The 19,334-nt window shown below is 44.7% G+C and overlaps 1 protein-coding gene across 3 annotated transcripts; it reads right to left on the bottom strand.

The window, feature by feature from the left end:
* Nucleotides 1-281: 281 nt before the first annotated feature.
* On the bottom strand, nt 282-3,121 carry LOC123729331 (uncharacterized). 3 transcript variants are annotated; one of them, XR_006761097.2, is made up of 5 exons: nt 2,703-3,091; nt 1,822-1,914; nt 1,576-1,682; nt 1,436-1,479; nt 282-1,243 (listed from the first exon to the last, which is right to left on the bottom strand). XR_006761097.2 is itself a non-coding variant. In XM_082966639.1 (5 exons), the coding sequence occupies exon 5, from the start codon at nt 1,078-1,080 to the stop codon at nt 604-606; it is 477 nt and encodes a 158-aa protein (XP_082822765.1). In that variant the 5' UTR covers nt 1,081-1,260; nt 1,436-1,479; nt 1,576-1,682; nt 1,822-1,914; nt 2,703-3,121; the 3' UTR covers nt 282-603. The 3 variants fall into 3 exon arrangements, 2 of the variants coding, with proteins under 2 accessions (XP_082822765.1, XP_082822766.1); XM_082966639.1 differs by having other exon boundaries at nt 282-1,260; nt 2,703-3,121; XM_082966640.1 differs by having other exon boundaries at nt 282-1,194; nt 2,703-3,120.
* Between the last annotated feature and the right edge of the window lie 16,213 nt (nt 3,122-19,334).

Raw genomic sequence — 19,334 nt, 5'->3', positions numbered from 1 at the left:
TTTTGTTAATTATTGGTGTTAGTTCCACCCTGTTATTGCTTTCTACCCTGTTATGCTTCATTCCACCCTGTTAGGTCAGTGTTTTAAAAATCATAATTGAACAATTCCATCAGCTGTTATGTATATCTTTGTGGTAACTTGTAGAGATAGAAGGGATCAATTACAAATGCAAAAATGTTGACCAAATTCTGTTGTTATTCACTCTTATTAGGAAAAATGTGGTGCAAATGAAGCGCTGTGTAACGATCGTCTGGAAGAGGGGACCAAGATGCAGCATGGTAAGTGGTCATAATTATATTTAATGAAACACTTTAAAACAAACAAGAAAGCGAAAGCCAACAGTTCTGCCAGGTGAACACACACAAGACAGAAAACAACGACCCACAAAACCCCAAAGGAAAACAGGCTGCCTAAGTATGACTCCCAATTGAGAGCCATACCAGGCCAAAACAAAGAAATACAAAAAAATAGAAAAAGGACATAGAATGCCCACCCAAATCACACCCTGACCAAACCTAAATAGAGACATAAAAAGACTCTCTCAGGTCAGGGCGTGACAGTACCCCACCCCAAAGGTGCGGACTCCGGCCGCAAACCCTGAACCTATAGAGGAGGGTCTGGTGGGCATTTCTCCGCGGTGGCGGCTCTGGAGCGGGACGCAGACAGTCGGGCGACTCTGGCAGCGCCGGACAGTCGGGCGGCTCGGGCAGCGCCGGACTGGCGGGCGGCTCGGGCAGCGCCGGACTGGCGGGCGGCTCGGGCAGCGCCGGACTGGCGGGCGGCTCTGGCAGCGCCGGACAGGCGGGACTTGCAGTAGGCCTGGCTCTGGGCGCAGGCACAGGATTCACCAGGCTGGGGAGACATGCAGGAGGCCTGGCTCTGGGCGCAGGCACAGGATTCACCAGGCTGGGGAGACATGCAGGAGGCCTGGCTCTGGGCGCAGGCACAGGATTCACCAGGCTGGGAAGACATGCAGGAGGCCTGGCTCTGGGCGCAGGCACAGGATTCACCAGGCTGGGGAGACATGCAGGAGGCCTGGCTCTGGGAGCAGGCACAGGACTCACCAGGCTGGGGAGACATGCAGGAGGCCTGGCTCTGGGAGCAGGCACAGGATAGACCGGGCTGTGGGGGAGCACTGGAGGCTCCAGGCTGAGGAGCATCGCTGGAGGCTCCAGGCTGAGTCTGGAGATGGTCCTATTGGGAAGAAGCCTAGATGAGGTATATTCACAGCGGCCACCCCAGCCTGAAATGGGACCACCGCTGTTGTGAGTAGATTAGAATAAATTAAAGGTAAAGTGATAACAGTATGTAATATGATATCATACAATGTTCACACGGGCAATTGGTAAGATTTTGAAATCAAAATATTTTTAAGACATACAAGTAGATAGCCTACTAGAAAGTATTCTATTTTAATTCCACTAGGTTTACTCACTGCTGTTTTCAAGCATGGTTGACTCCATATGGTTGTTCTGAATTCTAAAAAGAAAAAAAGTAGACCTAGATATAAAACATTAGTTAATTTATACATTTTTGGTTCATTCCAGTCATAAAAAAAATACACAGACAACTCACATGGCTGGGATGTTAAATGGAGTACACCTCCTCTGAGGAAAGTATCGATTTTCATAATACACCTCTGTATTGAAAGCAAATGGGTTTTCTTCACATTGTTGTGAGATCTAGAAAAATAGTCATAGCCACCAATTTGATGTTACAGAAAATATAAGCTAATTCATTTACACATTCAATTCATTTGTTATTGTAACATTTGAAATTCAGTGATAAGTATTTGGACAGTTTTGTAGTTGAAACCAATACCATTAGAGGTTGGTGAGGATGCCAATCATCACAATTCTCAACCTCAGAGGGGCCGACGCCTGGATTGTCCTCACACTGAGCCTCACTCTGGGTCTGCAACATCACAAAATGCATTCATAACTTTAATAACCACTATATTGAATGAAACATAATAAAGTGAAGAAGTTAATTTTCTTTATCATAGAGTTAAATTGTTGTAGTTTACTCATTTGGAACTCAATGGATATTGTAGTAGGTCTGCTTGTGCAACCCTCGCCAAAACTGACTTTGACTGTAGTCTCCGAGGCGGTTTCTTGTGCCATACCCTGAGGGACGAATGATCCCTATAGTCTAAAGGTTGTCAAACCTCCCGTCTAAACTATTGTGCAAAATTACCAAATATCTTTTGAAATTATAGCAAAAATTATATAAAAGTTACGTAATTATATTGCACTTGTTGAGTAGCATAGCACACACAATATGTTGTTGATCTCTATCTTGCCAAAAATCTACATGCATGTATGCACATAGCCTATGTTTAATGTAGGTCAACGTTCTTCATTTCTATATGTATAGAGAAATAAATATTTTTTTGAGTTTTAAACACAAAACACTACCTTTTCGGCATCAAAATGTTTGATCGCCATGTTTGCAGTCGTTGTGGATGAAGAAAGGTACCGCCCACCAACCTACGTTCGTACTGTGACTGTACGTTTGGCGCCACTGTGCCTCATTTACTTAATCTTAACTTTTTGTATTAGTATTTAGTAACTATAGAATAAACTGTATATTTTTTGAAGACATTTCAGTATTTTGAATATTTAAGATGAAACCGATTGAAACTGATTGAAACCATGCAATACATCTGTTTCCTTACATGAATCCTTATATAAGTTACTTACTGTGCCAAATGTTGTTCATTGTCCAATTCCCAAGTCAAATAAAGGCTTAATATGCTGTCAGGGAGCTTTTGAAAAAGTATTCTTCCAACTAAAACCTGTTTTGGTGTCCTCCATCAAAGATCGATAAATAAAAACCCGGAAGGCACTTACGGGATGTTCAAAGGCCTGCATAAGTAATACTGGACTAATTAACTCTTGCCAAAAATATGTTCTGGTTTTATAATATACACTGTGCTCTGTGCGATGCTGCTTAGTTCCCATTCGTGTCATGATTTGAGTTAAATCTGTAGCTAGTTATTTTACAAGAGGAAATGAAACTTGTTCGGAAATAAACCACCATGGTCATCATTATTGAGAAACAAACAGGTTTTAGGCTTACTTTGTTAATTAAAAGAACCTGGGTTGTATAGACTTTGTTAATTAAAAGAACCTGGGTTGTATAGACTTTGTTAATTAAAAGAACCTGGGTTGTATAGACTTTGTTAATTAAAAGAACCTGGGTTGTATAGACTTTGTTAATTAAAAGAACCTGGGTTGTATAGACTTTGTTAATTAAAAGAACCTGGGTTGTATAGACTTTGTTAATTAAAAGAACCTGGGTTGTATAGACTTGATTGTGGGAGCAGAGGAGAACTGTGGAACCATTAACATTTTGCTGATCATCATTAATTGTTTAATTTGACTTGATGAGGTTTGTAAGACTCCACGTATTTGTTATAATGTCAATAAGAAGCCATGGGAAACTATTCATATTAAGTTAACATACATAACTAAGTCCAACTCCAACCTTGGCGGTAAACTACTTGTCAAGCCTTATGTGACCATTCTTGTTATCGCCACTCTTGAAGTCAAATGAGAAAATGGCACAGCACAGTGGTGGTCTCACACACATGCTCACGCTCAAACTCACTCAAAAGCTAAATAAAGACCCAGGTTTAGCGTGAGAGGCTTCCCTCCTTTCCCCCTGAAGTTGTACTCTAGGCCCACACTGACATTGCATTATGCCTGAGTCTGCTATTTCACAATCGTCTGACTTATAATGCAATATGCTAGCATGGGTACCCATCTGTTTAGCTAACATTCTACTCGTTGTATTCAGTGTCATATGCCGTATGTTAGTTGCAAAGAGTGGAATGATAGCTAAACAGACTGGTACCCAGAATAACTACAGTTGAAGTCGGAAGTTTACATACACTTAGGTTAGAGTCATTAAAATTCCTTTTTCAACCACTCCACAAATTTCTTGTTAGCAAACTATAGTTTTGGCAAGTCAGTTAGGACATCTACTTTGTGCACAATCATTTTTCCAACAATTGTTTACAGACAGATTATTTCACTTATAATTCACTGAATCACAATTCCAGTGGGTCAGAAGTTTACATACACTAAGTTGACTGTGCCTTTAAACAGCTTGGAAAATTCCAAGTCATGACTTTAGAAGCTTCTGATAGGCTAATTGACATAATTTGAGTCAACTGGAGGTGTACCTGTGGATGTATTTCAAGGCCTACCTTCCAACTCAGTGCCTCTTTGCTTGACATCATTGGAAAATCAAAATAAATCAGCCAAGACCTCAGAAAAAAATGGTAGACCTCCACAAGTCTGGTTCATCCTTGGGAGCAATTTCCAAGCGCCTGAAGGTACCACGTTCATCTGTACAAACAATAGTACGCAAGTATAAACACCATGGGACCACGCAGCCGTCATACCGCTCAGGAAGGAGACGCGTTCTGTCTCCTAGAGATGAACGTACTTTGGTGTGAAAAGTGCAAATCAATCCCAGAACAACAGCAAAGGACCTTGTGAAGATGCTGGAGGAAACAGGTACAAAAGTATCTATATCCACAGTAAAACGGGTCCTATATCGACAACCTGAAAGGCTGCTCAAGGAAGAAGCACTGACCCCTAGGATACTTCAAAAGTTGTCAAAATGGCTAAAGGACAACAAAGTCAAGGTATTGGAGTGGCCATCACAAAGCCCTGACCTCATCCTATAGAAAATTTGTGGGCAGAACTGAAAAAATGTATGAAAGCAAGGAGGCCTACAAAACTGACTCAGTTACACCAGCTCTGTCAGGAGGATTGGGCCAAAATTCACCCAACTTATTGTGGGAAGCTTGTGGAAGGCTACCCGAAACGTTTGACCCAAGTTAAACAATTTAAAGGCAATGCTACCAAATACTAATTGAGTGTATGTAAACTTCTGACCCCCTGGGAATGTGATGAAAGAAATAAAAGCTGAAATAAATATTTCTCTCTACTATTATTCTGAAATGTCATTCTTAAAATAAAAGTGGTGATCCTAACTGACCTAAGACAGGGAATTTTTACTAGGATTACATGTCAGGAATTGTGAAAAACTGAGTTTAAATGTATTTGTCTCAAGTGTATGTAAACTTCCGACTTCAACTGTATATGCTGTTAACTGTTTACTTATGAATAAACATCATGTTTGTCAAGTGTTATTAGGGGTGGTGAGTAAAAGGATCAAATTACTTTACAGATCTACTGACAGCTATCCCTAGGAACCAGAGGGACAAAACATTCACATTTTTGTTCTTTATTAACAAAAGAGTTGTTTAATAATTATTTACAGGAACGTTAAACTGTACAATACAAACACAGGAGCAGGAAGCAAAGAAAATAGGAAGGTTACAGTATTGTATGTTATTGTCAAACGTTTAACGTGACGTCTTGCACTTAGCACGCTGTTGTGTGACAACCACCACTTCATGACCCCCTTTGCTGATGAACATAATTTTGCTTTCTGTGATGTTCAGTTATGCTGATGCTCAGACAACATCACGCCACTTTAACTCAGTATTCCTCCCGATCCTGTTTGTCATCATCCACCGTGTTCGGTTCTTCATGCCAACGCTCGATCAGTCCTGAGGGCTCCATATCTACCAAGACATGCAACCAGACATAGCAGGTTGGCTTTAGTTATTTGTTCTCTGGACAGCGTTAAAGCTAATGAAAATGCAGAGTTCGCCAAACCCACTGGCTCCAGGCCATCTACAAGACCCTGCTTGGTAAAGTTCCCCCTTATCTCAGCTCACTGGTCACCATAGCAGCACCCACCTGTAGCACGCGTTCCAGCAGGTATATCTCTGGTCACCCCCAAAGCCAATTCCTCCTTTGGCCGTCTCTCCTTCCAGTTCTCTGCTGCCAATGACTGGAACGAACTCCAAAAATCTCTGAAACTTGAAACACATCTCCCTCACTAGCTTTAAGCACCAGCTGTCAGAGCAGCTCATAGATCACTGCACCTGTACATAGCCCATCTATAATTTAGCCCAAACAACTACCTCTTCCCCTACTGTATTTATTTATTTAGCTCCTTTGCACCCCATTATTTATATTTCTACTTTCTTACACTACAAATCTACCATTCCAGTGTTTTACTTGCTATATTGTATTTACGTTGCCACCATGGCCTTTGCCTTTACCTCCCTTATCTCACCTCATTTGCTCACATTGTATATAGACTTTTTTTTCTACTGTATTATTGACTGTAAGTTTGTTTTACTCCATGTGTAACTCTGTTGTTGTATGTGTCGAACTGCTTTGCTTTATCTTGGCCAGGTCGCAATTGTAAATGAGAACTTGTTCTCAACTTGCCTACCTGGTTAAATAAAGGTGAAATAAATTAAAAAATAAAAATATTGCTTGACATCATTTGGACTGATTGCTCAGTGGACCATTTGGCTTCTGTGTATTTGATTGTATAACAACACAAATGATTAAGTCATTTGGTTTACCAGATGTTTAGATATTTCAGGCGTCATTCGTAGTAACAGTTATAGTTCAATGATTATTTATTTAGGGAACAGATATTGTGGCTGTATGTACCTTGTTGTAGTGAGCCATACCCTTGACCTTGAGTGAGATAGTTGTTCACAATAGGAATGGTATGAGGTAGATGCACATGGTGAGAAGGTCTTGGAGTGAAGTTTTGAAAAGATTGTTCTTCTACTGCCACCAGATCCAGTATTTCTGGAGGGGAGATAAATCTTGATGATCAAACACAAATCTGGTACAGCATAATACCTTCTCATATATACTCTGTTAACTACATTTAAGAAGAATGCATAGGAAATAGTGCAGACATTCTTCTTGTTTTTAGCTGATAGGAGTGAAACCCGGTATGGTCGTCTGCTGCAATAGCCCATCCGTGACAAGGATCAACAAGTTGTGTGTTCTGAGATGCCATTCTGCTTACCACTGTTGTACTGCTGTCAGGGCTGGCTCAAGGAGGCAGGAGAGGTAGAGTCAAGCGCTGTCACGGTTGTCGTCGGGAAAGGAGGACCAAAATGCAGCAGGAATGTGGATGCTCATCGTGATTTATTTTAAATAACAAAGTGAACACCAACATAACGAACTCACGATCAACAAAACAGGCTTACACACGCTAAACAAGAAACAATCTCCCACAACTTCAAACACACCCTAATATATAGGACTAGTCCCTACCCCAATTAACTAAACATAGAAACAGATTCACTAGACTAAACATAGAAATACATAAACATAACACAGTGCCCAAAACCACCGGAATACATAAATCAAATGCCCTACTAAATCAACCACCACCCTGAACCACATAAAACAAATACCCTCTGCCACGTCCTGACCAAACTACAATAACAATGAACCCTTATACTGGTCAGGACGTGACAAGCGCAGGAGACAGTAAATTCTTGAACACACTTTAATCCGTATGCACAAAAAATAAAGACAGTCCAAACACGGCAGGGCAGGGCGCCAAACAGATACTACGCTCCAAAACCCTGTGCTAAATGACTTAAATGTAAATGTAAATGTAAAACCCTTATAGACGTCCAAAATAGGGACGCAGCCCATAAATACCTCTGCGGTGATAAAACACAAAACAACCACAGGCAGAGGGGAAAAAAACACACGTTCCTCAAGATTCCACAAACCTGACAAGGAACATAATCACGCACAAACACAGACATACCTTGCTAAACTAAATAACCCCCCCTACTAATAACTAAACCAAAACAGGTGCGTGCCTACCTAGACCTAACCAACAGAAAGTGAAACAAAAAGGATCGATGGCAGCTAGTAGGCCGGCGACGACGACCGCCAAGCGCCGCCCGGTCGAGGAGGGGCGCCACCATCCGTCGGTGTCGTGACAGTACTCCCCCTCTGACGCGCGGCTCCCGCACCGCGCCGACACCGGCCTCGTTCCAGGGATTCCTGAACAGCATCCCAGTTCTCCCTAGAGCACTGAACCCATTCCTCTACTGCAGGGGCTTCCGTCTGGCTCTGATGCCATGGCCCCAGGACCGGCTGATAACCCAACACACATTGGAACGGCGACATGTTGGTAGAGGAGTGGCGCAAAGAGTTCTGAGCCATTTCGGCCCATGGCACGAACCTTGCCCACTCCCCTGGCAGGTCCTGGCACTAGGACCACAGGAACCTGCCCACTTCCTGGTTTACCCTTTCTACCTGCCCATTACTTTCGGGGTGAAACCCTGAGGTCAAACTGACTGAAACCCCCAGTCGCTCCATAAACACCCGCCACACTCGGGACGTGAACTGGGGGCCTCGATCTGAGACGATATCCTCGGGCACCACGTAGTGCCGGAAGACGTGGGTGAATAAGGCTTCCGCGGTCTGCAGGGCCGTAGGAAGACCGGGTAAAGGAAGCAGACGGCAGGACTTAGAGAACCGGTCCACAACGACCAGGATCGTGGTGTTGCCCTGAGACGGCGGGAGATCGGTCAGGAAATCCACCGCCAGGTGGGACCATGGTCGCTGTGGAACCGGGAGGGGCTGTAATTTCCCTCTAGGCAGGTGCCTGGGAGCCTTACACTGGGCGCACACCGAACAGGAGGAGACATAGTGCCTCACGTCCCTCACCAAGGTGGGCCACCAGTATCTACCACTAAGACCACACACTGTCCGCTCAACCCCTGGGTGACCCGAGGAGGGAAGCGTGTGCGTCCACCGAATCAGACGATCGCGAACACCGAGCGGAACGTACTTACGACCCACTGGACACTGCGGAGGAGTAGGCTCCGTCCGTAACGCCCGCTCGATGTCCGCGTCCACCTCCCAGACCACCGGTGCCACCAGGCAGGAGGCTGGAAGTATGGGAGTGGGATCGGTGGACCGTTCCTCGGCATCATGGAGACGAGACAGTGCGTCGGCCTTAGTGTTCCGGGAACCTGGGATATACGAGATGTTAAACTGAAATCGAGTAAAGAACATCGCCCACCTGGCTTGACGCGGGTTCAGTCTCCTCGCTGCCCGGATGTACTCCAGATTGCGGTGGTCAGTCCAGATGAGAAAAGGGTGACGCGCCCCCTCAAGCCAATGTCTCCACACCTTCAGGGCTCTGACCACAGCCAACAACTCCCTGTCCCCCACATCATAGTTACGCTCCGCCGGACTCAACTTCCTAGAGAAGAAGGCGCAGGGGCGGAGCTTGGGAGGGGTGCCCGAGCGCTGGGATAGCACGGCTCCTACCCCAGCCTCGGACGCGTCCTTCTCCACTATGAAGGGCAAAGAGGGATCCGGATGCGCCAGCACTGGAGCGTCGGTGAACAAAACCTTCAGACGACTAAAGGCCCTGTCCGCCTCCGCTGACCACCGCAACCGCACCGGGCCCCCCTTCATCAGTGAGGTAATGGGAGCCGCCACCTGCCCAAAGCCCCGGATAAACCTCCGGTAGTAATTAGCAAATCCCAAAAACCGCTGCACCTCCTTCACCGTGGTGGGAGTCGGCCAATTACGCACGGCTGCTATGCGGTCACATTCCATCACTACCCCTGATGTGGAAATGCGATACCCCAAGAAAGAGACGGCTGGTTTGGAAAACTCACATTTCTCAGCCTTGACGTATAGGTCATGCTCCACCAGTCGCCCAAGCACTTTACGCACCAGAGACACATGCTCGGCGCATGTAGCGGAGTAGACCAGAATGTCATCGATGTACACCACTACACCCTGACCGAGCAGGTCCCGGAGAATCTCGTCCACAAAGGATTGGAAGACTGCGGGAGCATTCTTTAACCCATACGGCATGACGAGGTACTCATAATGGCCAGATGTGGTACTAAATGCAGTTTTCCACTCGTCCCCTCCTCGGATACGCACCAAATTATATGCACTCCTGAGATCCAATTTCGTGAAGAAGCGCGCCCGTGAAATGACTCTATCGCCGATGCGATGAGAGGTAGTGGGTAACTGAAACCCACTGTGATGGCATTAAGACCTCTATAGTCAATGCACGGGTGCAGACCTCCCTCCTTCTTCTTCACAAAAAAGAAGCTTGAGGAGACGGGTGATTTAGAGGGCCGAATGTATCCCTGTCTCAAGGACTCAGTGACGTATGTCTCCATAGCCACTGTCTCCTCCTGAGACAGAGGATACATGTGACTCCTGGGAAGTGCAGCTTTAGCCTGGAGGTTTATCGCACAATCTCCTCGTCGATGAGGTGGTAATTGAGTCGCCTTCGAAGGCGATAGCCAAATCGGCATATTCTGAGGGAATGTGCACGGTAGAGACTTGGTCTGGACTCTCCACCGTAATCGCACCGATGGAAACCCCTATACACCTGCCCGAGCACTCCCTCGACCCCCCCTTAAGAGCCCTCTGTCTCCCCGAAATGTTAGGATTGTGAGTGGCCAGCCAGGGAATTCCCAGTACCACTAGTAACGCCGGGGAATCAATGAGAAAGAGGCTGATACACCTCTTCTATAGACGTTGTGACACGTCTTGCCAAATATTGGTTTGATATATATTACATAACTGTTTCCTGATAATAATTGGTAAACTCAACATTATTTCCAGACAGACCTCTGTCTGCTTCTGCAAGGTTGTTTGGTCTAAAAATAAAAACAATGACCTTTCATTTCAAAGTGCTTATAGAAGCAGAATCACATAGTCCTACCTGCTCATCGCTGTTTCCCTCCAAGTTGAACAAACCTCATACATATTTTAGTTATCTGGTAATTAAAATATAATGTACAGACAACTCACCTGTTATAGCTTATAAATGGAGTACATCTCCGTAAAGAAAAAGTCCCCTCTTCTGTAACCATGACCGCATTGAAACCAAATTGGTCATCCTCACACTGCAATGAAACCTATAAAAAAGAACCATCTTTAGTTAAATATTTAGTTAGTGTCCTGACATTACGGTCATTCAAAGAAAGTATTTTACAAGCTTCTTTCAGTAAGTATATGATAAATCAAAGTAAAACAAACATACCAGTGCATCTCGTGAGTAATGGTAGGTGTCAGTTTCAGAAACTACTACATATGAATTGGGCTCTGCATTGTCCACACACTGGGTAGGGTCCTGTAATATGCCACAATGTATCCATAATTATATATAGACAATACCTGGTGTTTTTTAAAAGAAAAATCGAAGGAATAAATAGCTATGCTTCCAATCTAACAAAAAGGTAGTAATACAACTGAGCAATAACATCATAGTATCATTCTGGAGTCTAAAGCGGTTGGCTTCACAGCATATTGCACCACTCACAGTGTTTTGAACTGTTATATTATAGTCACGCTGGGCAAATGAAAAGAATTCACGTTCGGCACCGCTTCCTACTTTTGCTGTTATTGTCATTAAGACATCCTTCTAAGAACAAATATGCCTAGTATATTTTAGTCATTATTGAGTGTAATGACTAAACTAATGTTTGCAGTGCACTATAATGAACATAGTCATGTTATTATCAAGCTGCTTATTAGTGGTTTATTCAACTATGTTTACCGCCATTACGATAGATTTAGGTTTGAGAGGATGAGCTCTAGAGGCACCATAATGTACACCTGTGTTCCAATAATGTACAATCTAGTAGGTTAACCTATTCTGCCTAATTTTTCATTAATTTAGCGACCAAAATAAGCATAATACTTCAAAGTCAAAACTTTACCATTTCTTCAAGAACACTCTCGTGCGCCATTGTTTTTTGCGGATGCAAAAGGGTGTCACTATGAAAGTGTCACTGTGACCTACGTAATCAATGCCACTACCGTAGTCTGAACTCCATACTAATTTGTCATTTGTTTCTAAAGCTGAAAAGTGTATATTTATAAATAAAATGTACCTGTTTTGAATTTGCACATAAGATAAGTGTTCGGTTGAATTAATTATTCAAGAAATGCTGAGGTCACACTTGGTTAGGCTAAGGGTTAAGGTTAAGGTTAGGGCTAGGGTTAGTGGATAGTTAGTAGAAATGTTGTTGACAGTTACTGAACATCTACTGAACGTCTACAAATCATCTACTTGAGACTATCCAAATAAAACGTTACCAATGCTGAGAATGAAGATGGTATGTAACCACAGTTTCCTTACCGTAGGATAGTGCCCTTGAGTAAAACTCCACTAGTTATTGCATGGATGCCCTTTCAGTTCACACTGACTCAGTTAAACATTATTATTATCTATCCAAATGTTGTTCATGTTCCTTTTCTCCGGTAAACAAAGCTTGAGATCATGAGCCTGTTGATCAAAAGATTTTCAAGACTTCCTTTTCATACTCTGAATTCCGAGGAGTGTCCAGGAACAAATACTTAAGAACAGGAACAGATACTTATCATGGACGTGGTTATGTAATTAGATTGCTCACTGCAGAATGTTTATACAGTAACTCTTACTTATGGTCAGAAGGCTGGCTTAAATGTGTAATTTAGACTGATTGAGAGCATTGTCCACAAGCTACACTGCCTTGTCAAACCATGGCATTCGGCTTGATCATAATGGAAAAGCAGTGGGAAACTTGGTGTCTTTTAGTTTTCATGAACAAAGAATGTAAATACTAGGAATGGGAGACCACCGAGCCTGGTTGTCCCTGCCGTTCTTTCGGGCCATTCTCTTTCTTACCACAAGGTGATGATCCTGCACCAGTCATTTTCTGATGGTGCACAAGTTATCTCACCAGTCATAGAGCGGTGAACTACAACTACCTCTCTCTCTCCCTCTCACACATGGGGGCACTTCTCTCAAGGTTCCCTCTCTCTAACCTCGTTTGGAGATTCTCATTCTCTTTGTTTGACTGCACAACTCTATTTCCTCAACCAGTCTCTCTCTCTCTCTATCTCTCTCTCATCTCTCTTCTCTCTTCTGTCTCTCTCCTCTCTCTCTTATTTATTTATATATATATAAAATCTACTCCAGTAGGAGCCATAATCCCAAAGGCCCCTCAAGGATGAGGCTCCTCTTCTTTCCCCCTGAGGCAGCACTGAGACCAAGGAGACCCACACTGACAAGTGGGTCCCTGAGCCCCTCTACCACTTTAACTGCCCCTCTGGTACAAAAAAAATGCAAATCTGGGGGGCAAGACCTCTTCAGCGTCTTACCAGCTGCAACAGGACGGGAGTGCTGACAGCCATCCTATACCATCACCAAGAAAAGGCTCCCAACAGATTGAGCACAATAAAAAGGACAATAGCACTTTCAATTTCACTGGGATACCCACTTTCTGATAGACCTCAGTGTGTTGAACGACCCTCTCAGAACACATGATCAATTTATCATTCAGTGACAGACTAAATACCTTTTAGAGAGCATACTTAAATTAAAAAGTGGCATGTTGTTACTCAATTGTTTACAATGGTTTTTCTATATGATCATGAAGTATTGCTCCTGCACATTGGAACTCATACAACTACTTATGAGATAGATGCCTGAATCATTCTAGGCCTGTTTAAATGCTGCTACAACAGACAAACAACAAAGATAAGCTGCAGGAACCTGACATATAGTCTAGCCTACTGTCTGCCTCAGGAGAGCATGCACTCACCATGCGTCAACCTATTCAGAAAATAAATGAAATTGCCACTGCAGTTCTCCGTTACTCCTGCCAGGGTTACCATATGCGGTGGCATATAAAATCACATCTAGAGAGTGCAGCGTGGGCTAACAAAGGGAATAAAGTGAGCATCACTCCGACTGACGCGTGTGCTTCTGTACATCCCCCGCGGCAGCATCACTGTCTGTGGACAGACAACCTGCCATCTCTCCATCCATGGCCCCCCGCCCCTACCCTGTGGCTCCGACTCCCTGCTTCCTAGCCCTGGGGAAAGGCCAGACAGACCAGGCACACCCCTGCCCCAGCCTGCAGGCCCCTTTGTGGATCAAAGGATGCAGAGCCTTGGGGTTCCAGTGTATAGAAGTGTGCCAGATTAAGCACTAGCCAAACAGATGCCCCCCACTCTCCATTCCCCTCCTCCACCCCCCATCACTCCACATTCCCCTCCTCCACCCCCCATCACTCCCCATCCCTCCCTACTGTCTCCCCTCACCCCTGCACTCCCCAGCTGCTGTGATTTAAATGGGGGCCCCATGAAGAAAGGAGGGCATCTGCCACATGCTCAAGAGCCTCTCCTCAGAGAAAAAGGCACATTTAAAGCTTCCCTCTCATGGAGATGTCCTGTAACAAGATGAAGTCATTTGAAAAAGTAAAGTGGGCTAAAATGGAATGGATGGGTGCATACACTTTTGAATTGGAGCTGAAGCTTTAGGACAGGGATGGCAGCAGAAGGCACCTGGGTGATGTCATTATCCACCAAATGAGAGATTAGATATGGAGCTGCATTAGGGCAGCTGAAAAAACAAAACAATTAGACGATCAAAACCAAGTGTCCTGAAACCATATTTGAAGTGTGTACAGCACTGCACTGAATACTGAATTTGTTCAAGTACCTGGAACAAGTTCTGTATGTATGGTAATGTTTTATATCAATTCAGATGAGAGAGAGGGATGATGTGTTCAATCATTAATAGTCTTTCCCATTGCCATGATCTCATGGTCCTTGCTATCCGGTACCTTGGGACATCCCCACCCCATTGAAGTTGACATTTCAAATGGTTAAGGTATGAGTTATGGTTAAGATTAGGGTAGGGGTTAGGGTTTAGGGTAGGGACGTCCCAAGGAAGCCAGATAGCACTAACAATGATCTCATTATCTCTCCTCTCTCTGATCATGTCTGGTCCATTATGCTTTTCTGCTTTTACAGTCCCTCACAGAAACGCGGTCCCTTAATGATGATGAGCACGGCATGGCGTTACAACCTCACCACTGCATTAATGCACCAGCCAGGCAGAGAGTGGCACAGCGGTCTACGGCACTGCATTGCAGTGCTAGAGGCATCACTACAGACCCTGGTTCGTTCCCAGGCTGTGTCACAAACGGCCATGATCGGGAGTCCCATAGGGTATGCGCACAATTGGCCTAGCGTCGTCCGGGTTAGGGGAGGGTTTGGCCGGGGGGGAAAGCCGTCATTGTAAATAATAATTTGTTCTTAACTGACTTGCCTAGTTAAATAAAGGTTAAATAAAAAAGTAAAAGAGAGGGACTGAAGCTCGAGCTATATCTCTGATCAGTACGGCATCTGCCAATCAGATCAGACCAGTTTAACAGACATTAGATCCTGGGACCAATCCTAACAGGAGTGGTTGATAGTGCCTAGAAAAGCCTACCTACCCTCTAATCCAGACTCATAATAAGCCATGAGAAGCAAATGCATCAGAGGAGGCTGGTGGGAGGCGGAATAGGAGGATGGGGCTCATTGTAATGGCTGTAACGGAATCAATGGAACGGTATCAAACACATCAAACATATGGAAACCACATGTTTGACTCTGTTCCATTAATTCCATTCCATCAAGTACAATGAGCCTGTCCTCCTATAGCTCCTCCCACTAGCCTCTTCTGAAATGTGGAGGTCATAGTGTTCAGTGGATGTTGAGTTTCCCCTATACACTTTGATTAGTGTGGAGGGGATCAAAATGATGTGGCCATACACTGTAGCCATACAGATGGATCCATCATCCCTGTGTTTACAAACACAACATGCTGTATCCTGTGTTTAATGGATGAAACAGTAAGGTTATCGCCAAAACCCTTTTTGTCTTCATTTCTTTAATTTAGGATTAAGCTAATGATCTGTTGGCAGTAAATGTGTAATCCCTCTGTAAAGGCTGCTTTCACCTCTGATTAATTAAGATACCTGCCCATTCGCTCTAATTAACACACAGCTGCTGCTTAACTAGCTGCATGTATGCTGGCAGGAGAGGGTTCAGTATGTCTCTCTCTCTACCTCTCTCTACCGCTCTACCTCTCTCTACCGCTCTACCTCTCTCTACCGCTCTCTACCTCTCTCTACCGCTCTCTACCTCTCTCTACCGCTCTCTACCTCTCTCTACCGCTCTACCTCACAACCTCTCAAAATCTCAGCAAATCTTCTTTACCTCATGTATCATGACCAACCAGCAACAGTGTCCAAGGGTGTTCATTTCCACTTTTGTCTCCATGCATTTTTATCAGTTTCACCTGAGACATACAGCTTGTGTTCATTGTGAAAACACATACAGATACTGTATCTGACTCCTAATACATCATTCATATGTTGAAAACGATCAAAAAGTTCAATAAAGATACATTATGGTAATAAAGCAGGACCTTCCATCAAAATACATCAAACATCACAACAAATATCTAAAATGAAAAGAACAGGAGTCAATATTTCATTAACAAAAAGCAGCATAATAACATGGGTAATAGTATGATGTCAGACATGGCTTGGGGGAAATGAAGATGAATAGGGATTCTGCATTACTCTCTGGTGGTGATTGTTCGGGGCTGGGGGAGGGGCCGGGTGGAGGAGACGGTAATGTTCATGTCATGACCCCAGGCCGATCTGATGGATGGGCTCCAGAGCCACAAAGATTTCTTATGGGATTTAATATTAGTCTTGAATGACTGTGTGTGAAACACCCCTTTGTTAATCAGCATGAATCTCACTGTTTTTCTTTAGCTAGTTGTTTTAATGAAAGCCCTACATTTGGCCCAGTATGTGATAAAGAAAAAACAAATGCAAAGGTTGAACATCAACAGACCTCTTTGAACCAATGCATTGACCCACCATGTGCTTTATTAAAACAAGAGGAGAGTTTATCCTAAAGGCCATGTATGATTCCCAAATGGCACCCTATTTCCTATACAGTGCACTACTTTTGACCATGGACCCTTGTTAAAAGTAATGCACTATAAAGGGAATAGGGTGCCATTTCGGACACATACCATGTTAATCACATGTTAATCTCAGCTGTCAGAGAAGTCTTATGTTGCGAAAGAAACGTGGTCAAAATGGCAGGGAAAGAGGCTGACATTCCAACAGTGACCCTGGGCATGGCAGGGAGCTGACCATCACATGTAGGAGCACCTCTCAGTCAGACAGGGAGCTGACCATCACATGTAGGAGCACCTCTCAGTCAGACAGGGAGCTGACCATCACATGTAGGAGCACCTCTCAGTCAGACAGGGAGCTGACCATCACATGTAGGAGCACCTCTCAGTCAGACAGGGAGCTGACCATCACATGTAGGAGCACCTCTCAGTCACACAGAGAGCTGACCATCACATGTAGGAGCACCTCTCAGTCAGACAGGGAGCTGACCATCACATGTCGGAGCACCTCTCAGTCAGACAGGGAGCTGACCATCACATGTAGGAGCACCTCTCAGTCAGACAGGGAGCTGACCATCACATGTAGGAGCACCTCTCAGTCAGACAGGGAGCTGACCATCACATGTAGGAGCACCTCTCAGTCACACAGAGAGCTGACCATCACATGTAGGAGCACCTCTCAGTCAGACAGGGAGCTGACCATCACATGTAGGAGCACCTCTCAGTCAGACAGGGAGCTGACCATCACATGTAGGAGCACCTCTCAGTCAGACAGGGAGCTGACCATCACATGTAGGAGCACCTCTCAGTCAGACAGGGAGCTGACCATCACATGTAGCAGCACCTCTCAGTCAGACAAGGAGCTGACCATCACATGTAGGAGCACCTCTCAGTCAGACAGGGAGCTGACCATCACATGTAGGAGCACCTCTCAGTCAGACAGGGAGCTGACCATCACATGTAGGAGCACCTCTCAGTCAGACAGGGAGCTGACCATCACATGTAGGAGCACCTCTCAGTCAGACAATACACAGGGTCTCAGGGTGGCACTAGCATTTCATATTTTGATCATACATACTGCCTGTAACTTATCTCAGATTAGGAGTGCTGATATAAAATCAGTTCCCCATAATCATATTTATTATGATCTAAAAGACTAAACTGAGCCTAGACCAGCACTCCTCTGTGATTCTTTGTGAATACAACCCTGATGTTTAGGTCTGAAAATAGTGAGAGTCTCTACTGGAGTCCACCTTCCTGTTTTACTTGTTTGCTTTCAACTCAACTTCCTGTCAATATCCTGATAATCTGACATAGGGTATTTCCTGCTGCTGAGGGAGTGAGATGTGCTTAATAGTCTAATGAGCACTTGAGTTAATGACATATGTCACTTGATGTCACTAATTACCCCCTGAACAAAGCCTGGGAGGGTGTTTGAAGCCCCCTTAATGCCATGCCTTTTAATTAATTTAGGATATAAAAGATTGGGGCTGAAGTTCCCGGAGGCACAACTACTACAGTGCAATGTTAATATCATTAGGAATCTGTCCTCTGTCGACCTCCTACGTACACAGCCAGTGTAACGTTACTGCAGGCATTGTTATATGGATATGGTATATCCACAGCGAGCCAACTAAACCTATGGTCTCCCACACAGATATGTTGTGTGTTTATTTTCCCTACAGTATGTGTGTGTGTGTGTGTGTGTGGGGGGGGGGGGTTCTCTCTAGGACATCCTCTCCCCGCGGCCAAGGTAGCCCTGAAGATTCTGCGTGAGTCAGTCCAGTGAGAGTGAGAGTTCAGGAAGGTCAACAAGTGAGTGTGGAATGTGCGCGTTTCCCACACGGTGATCACCTCCACACTCCACACACACATAAGCTCTGAGAAAACACGTGTCGGGCCTCTGCCCAGCAGACTGGAATGCCAAGGGGCTGCCCTGGGGTTGCATCCAATGAGCCACAGTTTTTGAGGAGCCACTGGGTTAAATGAAACACAGAGAGAGAGAGAGGGAGCGAGAGGAGTGAGACAAATGTGAAGAGAGTCTAGAAGGGACTGGTGGATAATGTGTGTTTCTGGAATGAAGAAATGCGTTCCTTTCGCTTGTGCACAACACACACAAACACGCACAGTCCACCCCATGGAGGTTAAGCTACAACTGCAGCCGTAGAGACAGAGAGTACCCGATGTGAGTGGCCCTGTTGTTTTCTCTGTACCTCTCACGGCAGAGCGGCTCTGCCACAACACTGTCAGAGCACATCAGTAGAGGAGGGCCTGATCGCTCCCACACTCCTGCTTTCTCACAGCCTGGTCACACCAGCCCATTGACCCTCTCTGGGGTTGTGTCCCAAATGGCGTCCTATTGTCTTTATAGTGCATTATTCTTGACCAGGGCCCTGGTCAAAAATAGTGCACTATAAAGGGAATACGCATCCCGGGTCTCAGCGCACTCTCTAACACAATATCCCCCTAACACTAATCTGAGGGAAGAATGGTGATGTGCTTGGGGTATTATCTAGGGAGGGGTCTGACAGATTGTATAGTAATAACAGCAAATGGTCATTTGGGACAATGTAAGTGTCACGTCCTGACCAGCAGAGGGTGTAGTTGTGTAGTATTTTGGTCAGGACGTGGCAGAAGATGTCTGTGTATGTTTGTTCTGGGTGTTGTGT

The sequence above is a fragment of the Salmo salar genome, chromosome 20, assembly GCF_965601325.2.
Source record: "Salmo salar chromosome 20, fSalSal1, whole genome shotgun sequence".
Classification (NCBI taxonomy): Eukaryota; Metazoa; Chordata; class Actinopteri; order Salmoniformes; family Salmonidae; genus Salmo; species Salmo salar.
The sequence above is the reverse complement of the archived record's forward strand: the minus strand, read 5'-3'. Positions and strand labels throughout refer to the sequence as shown.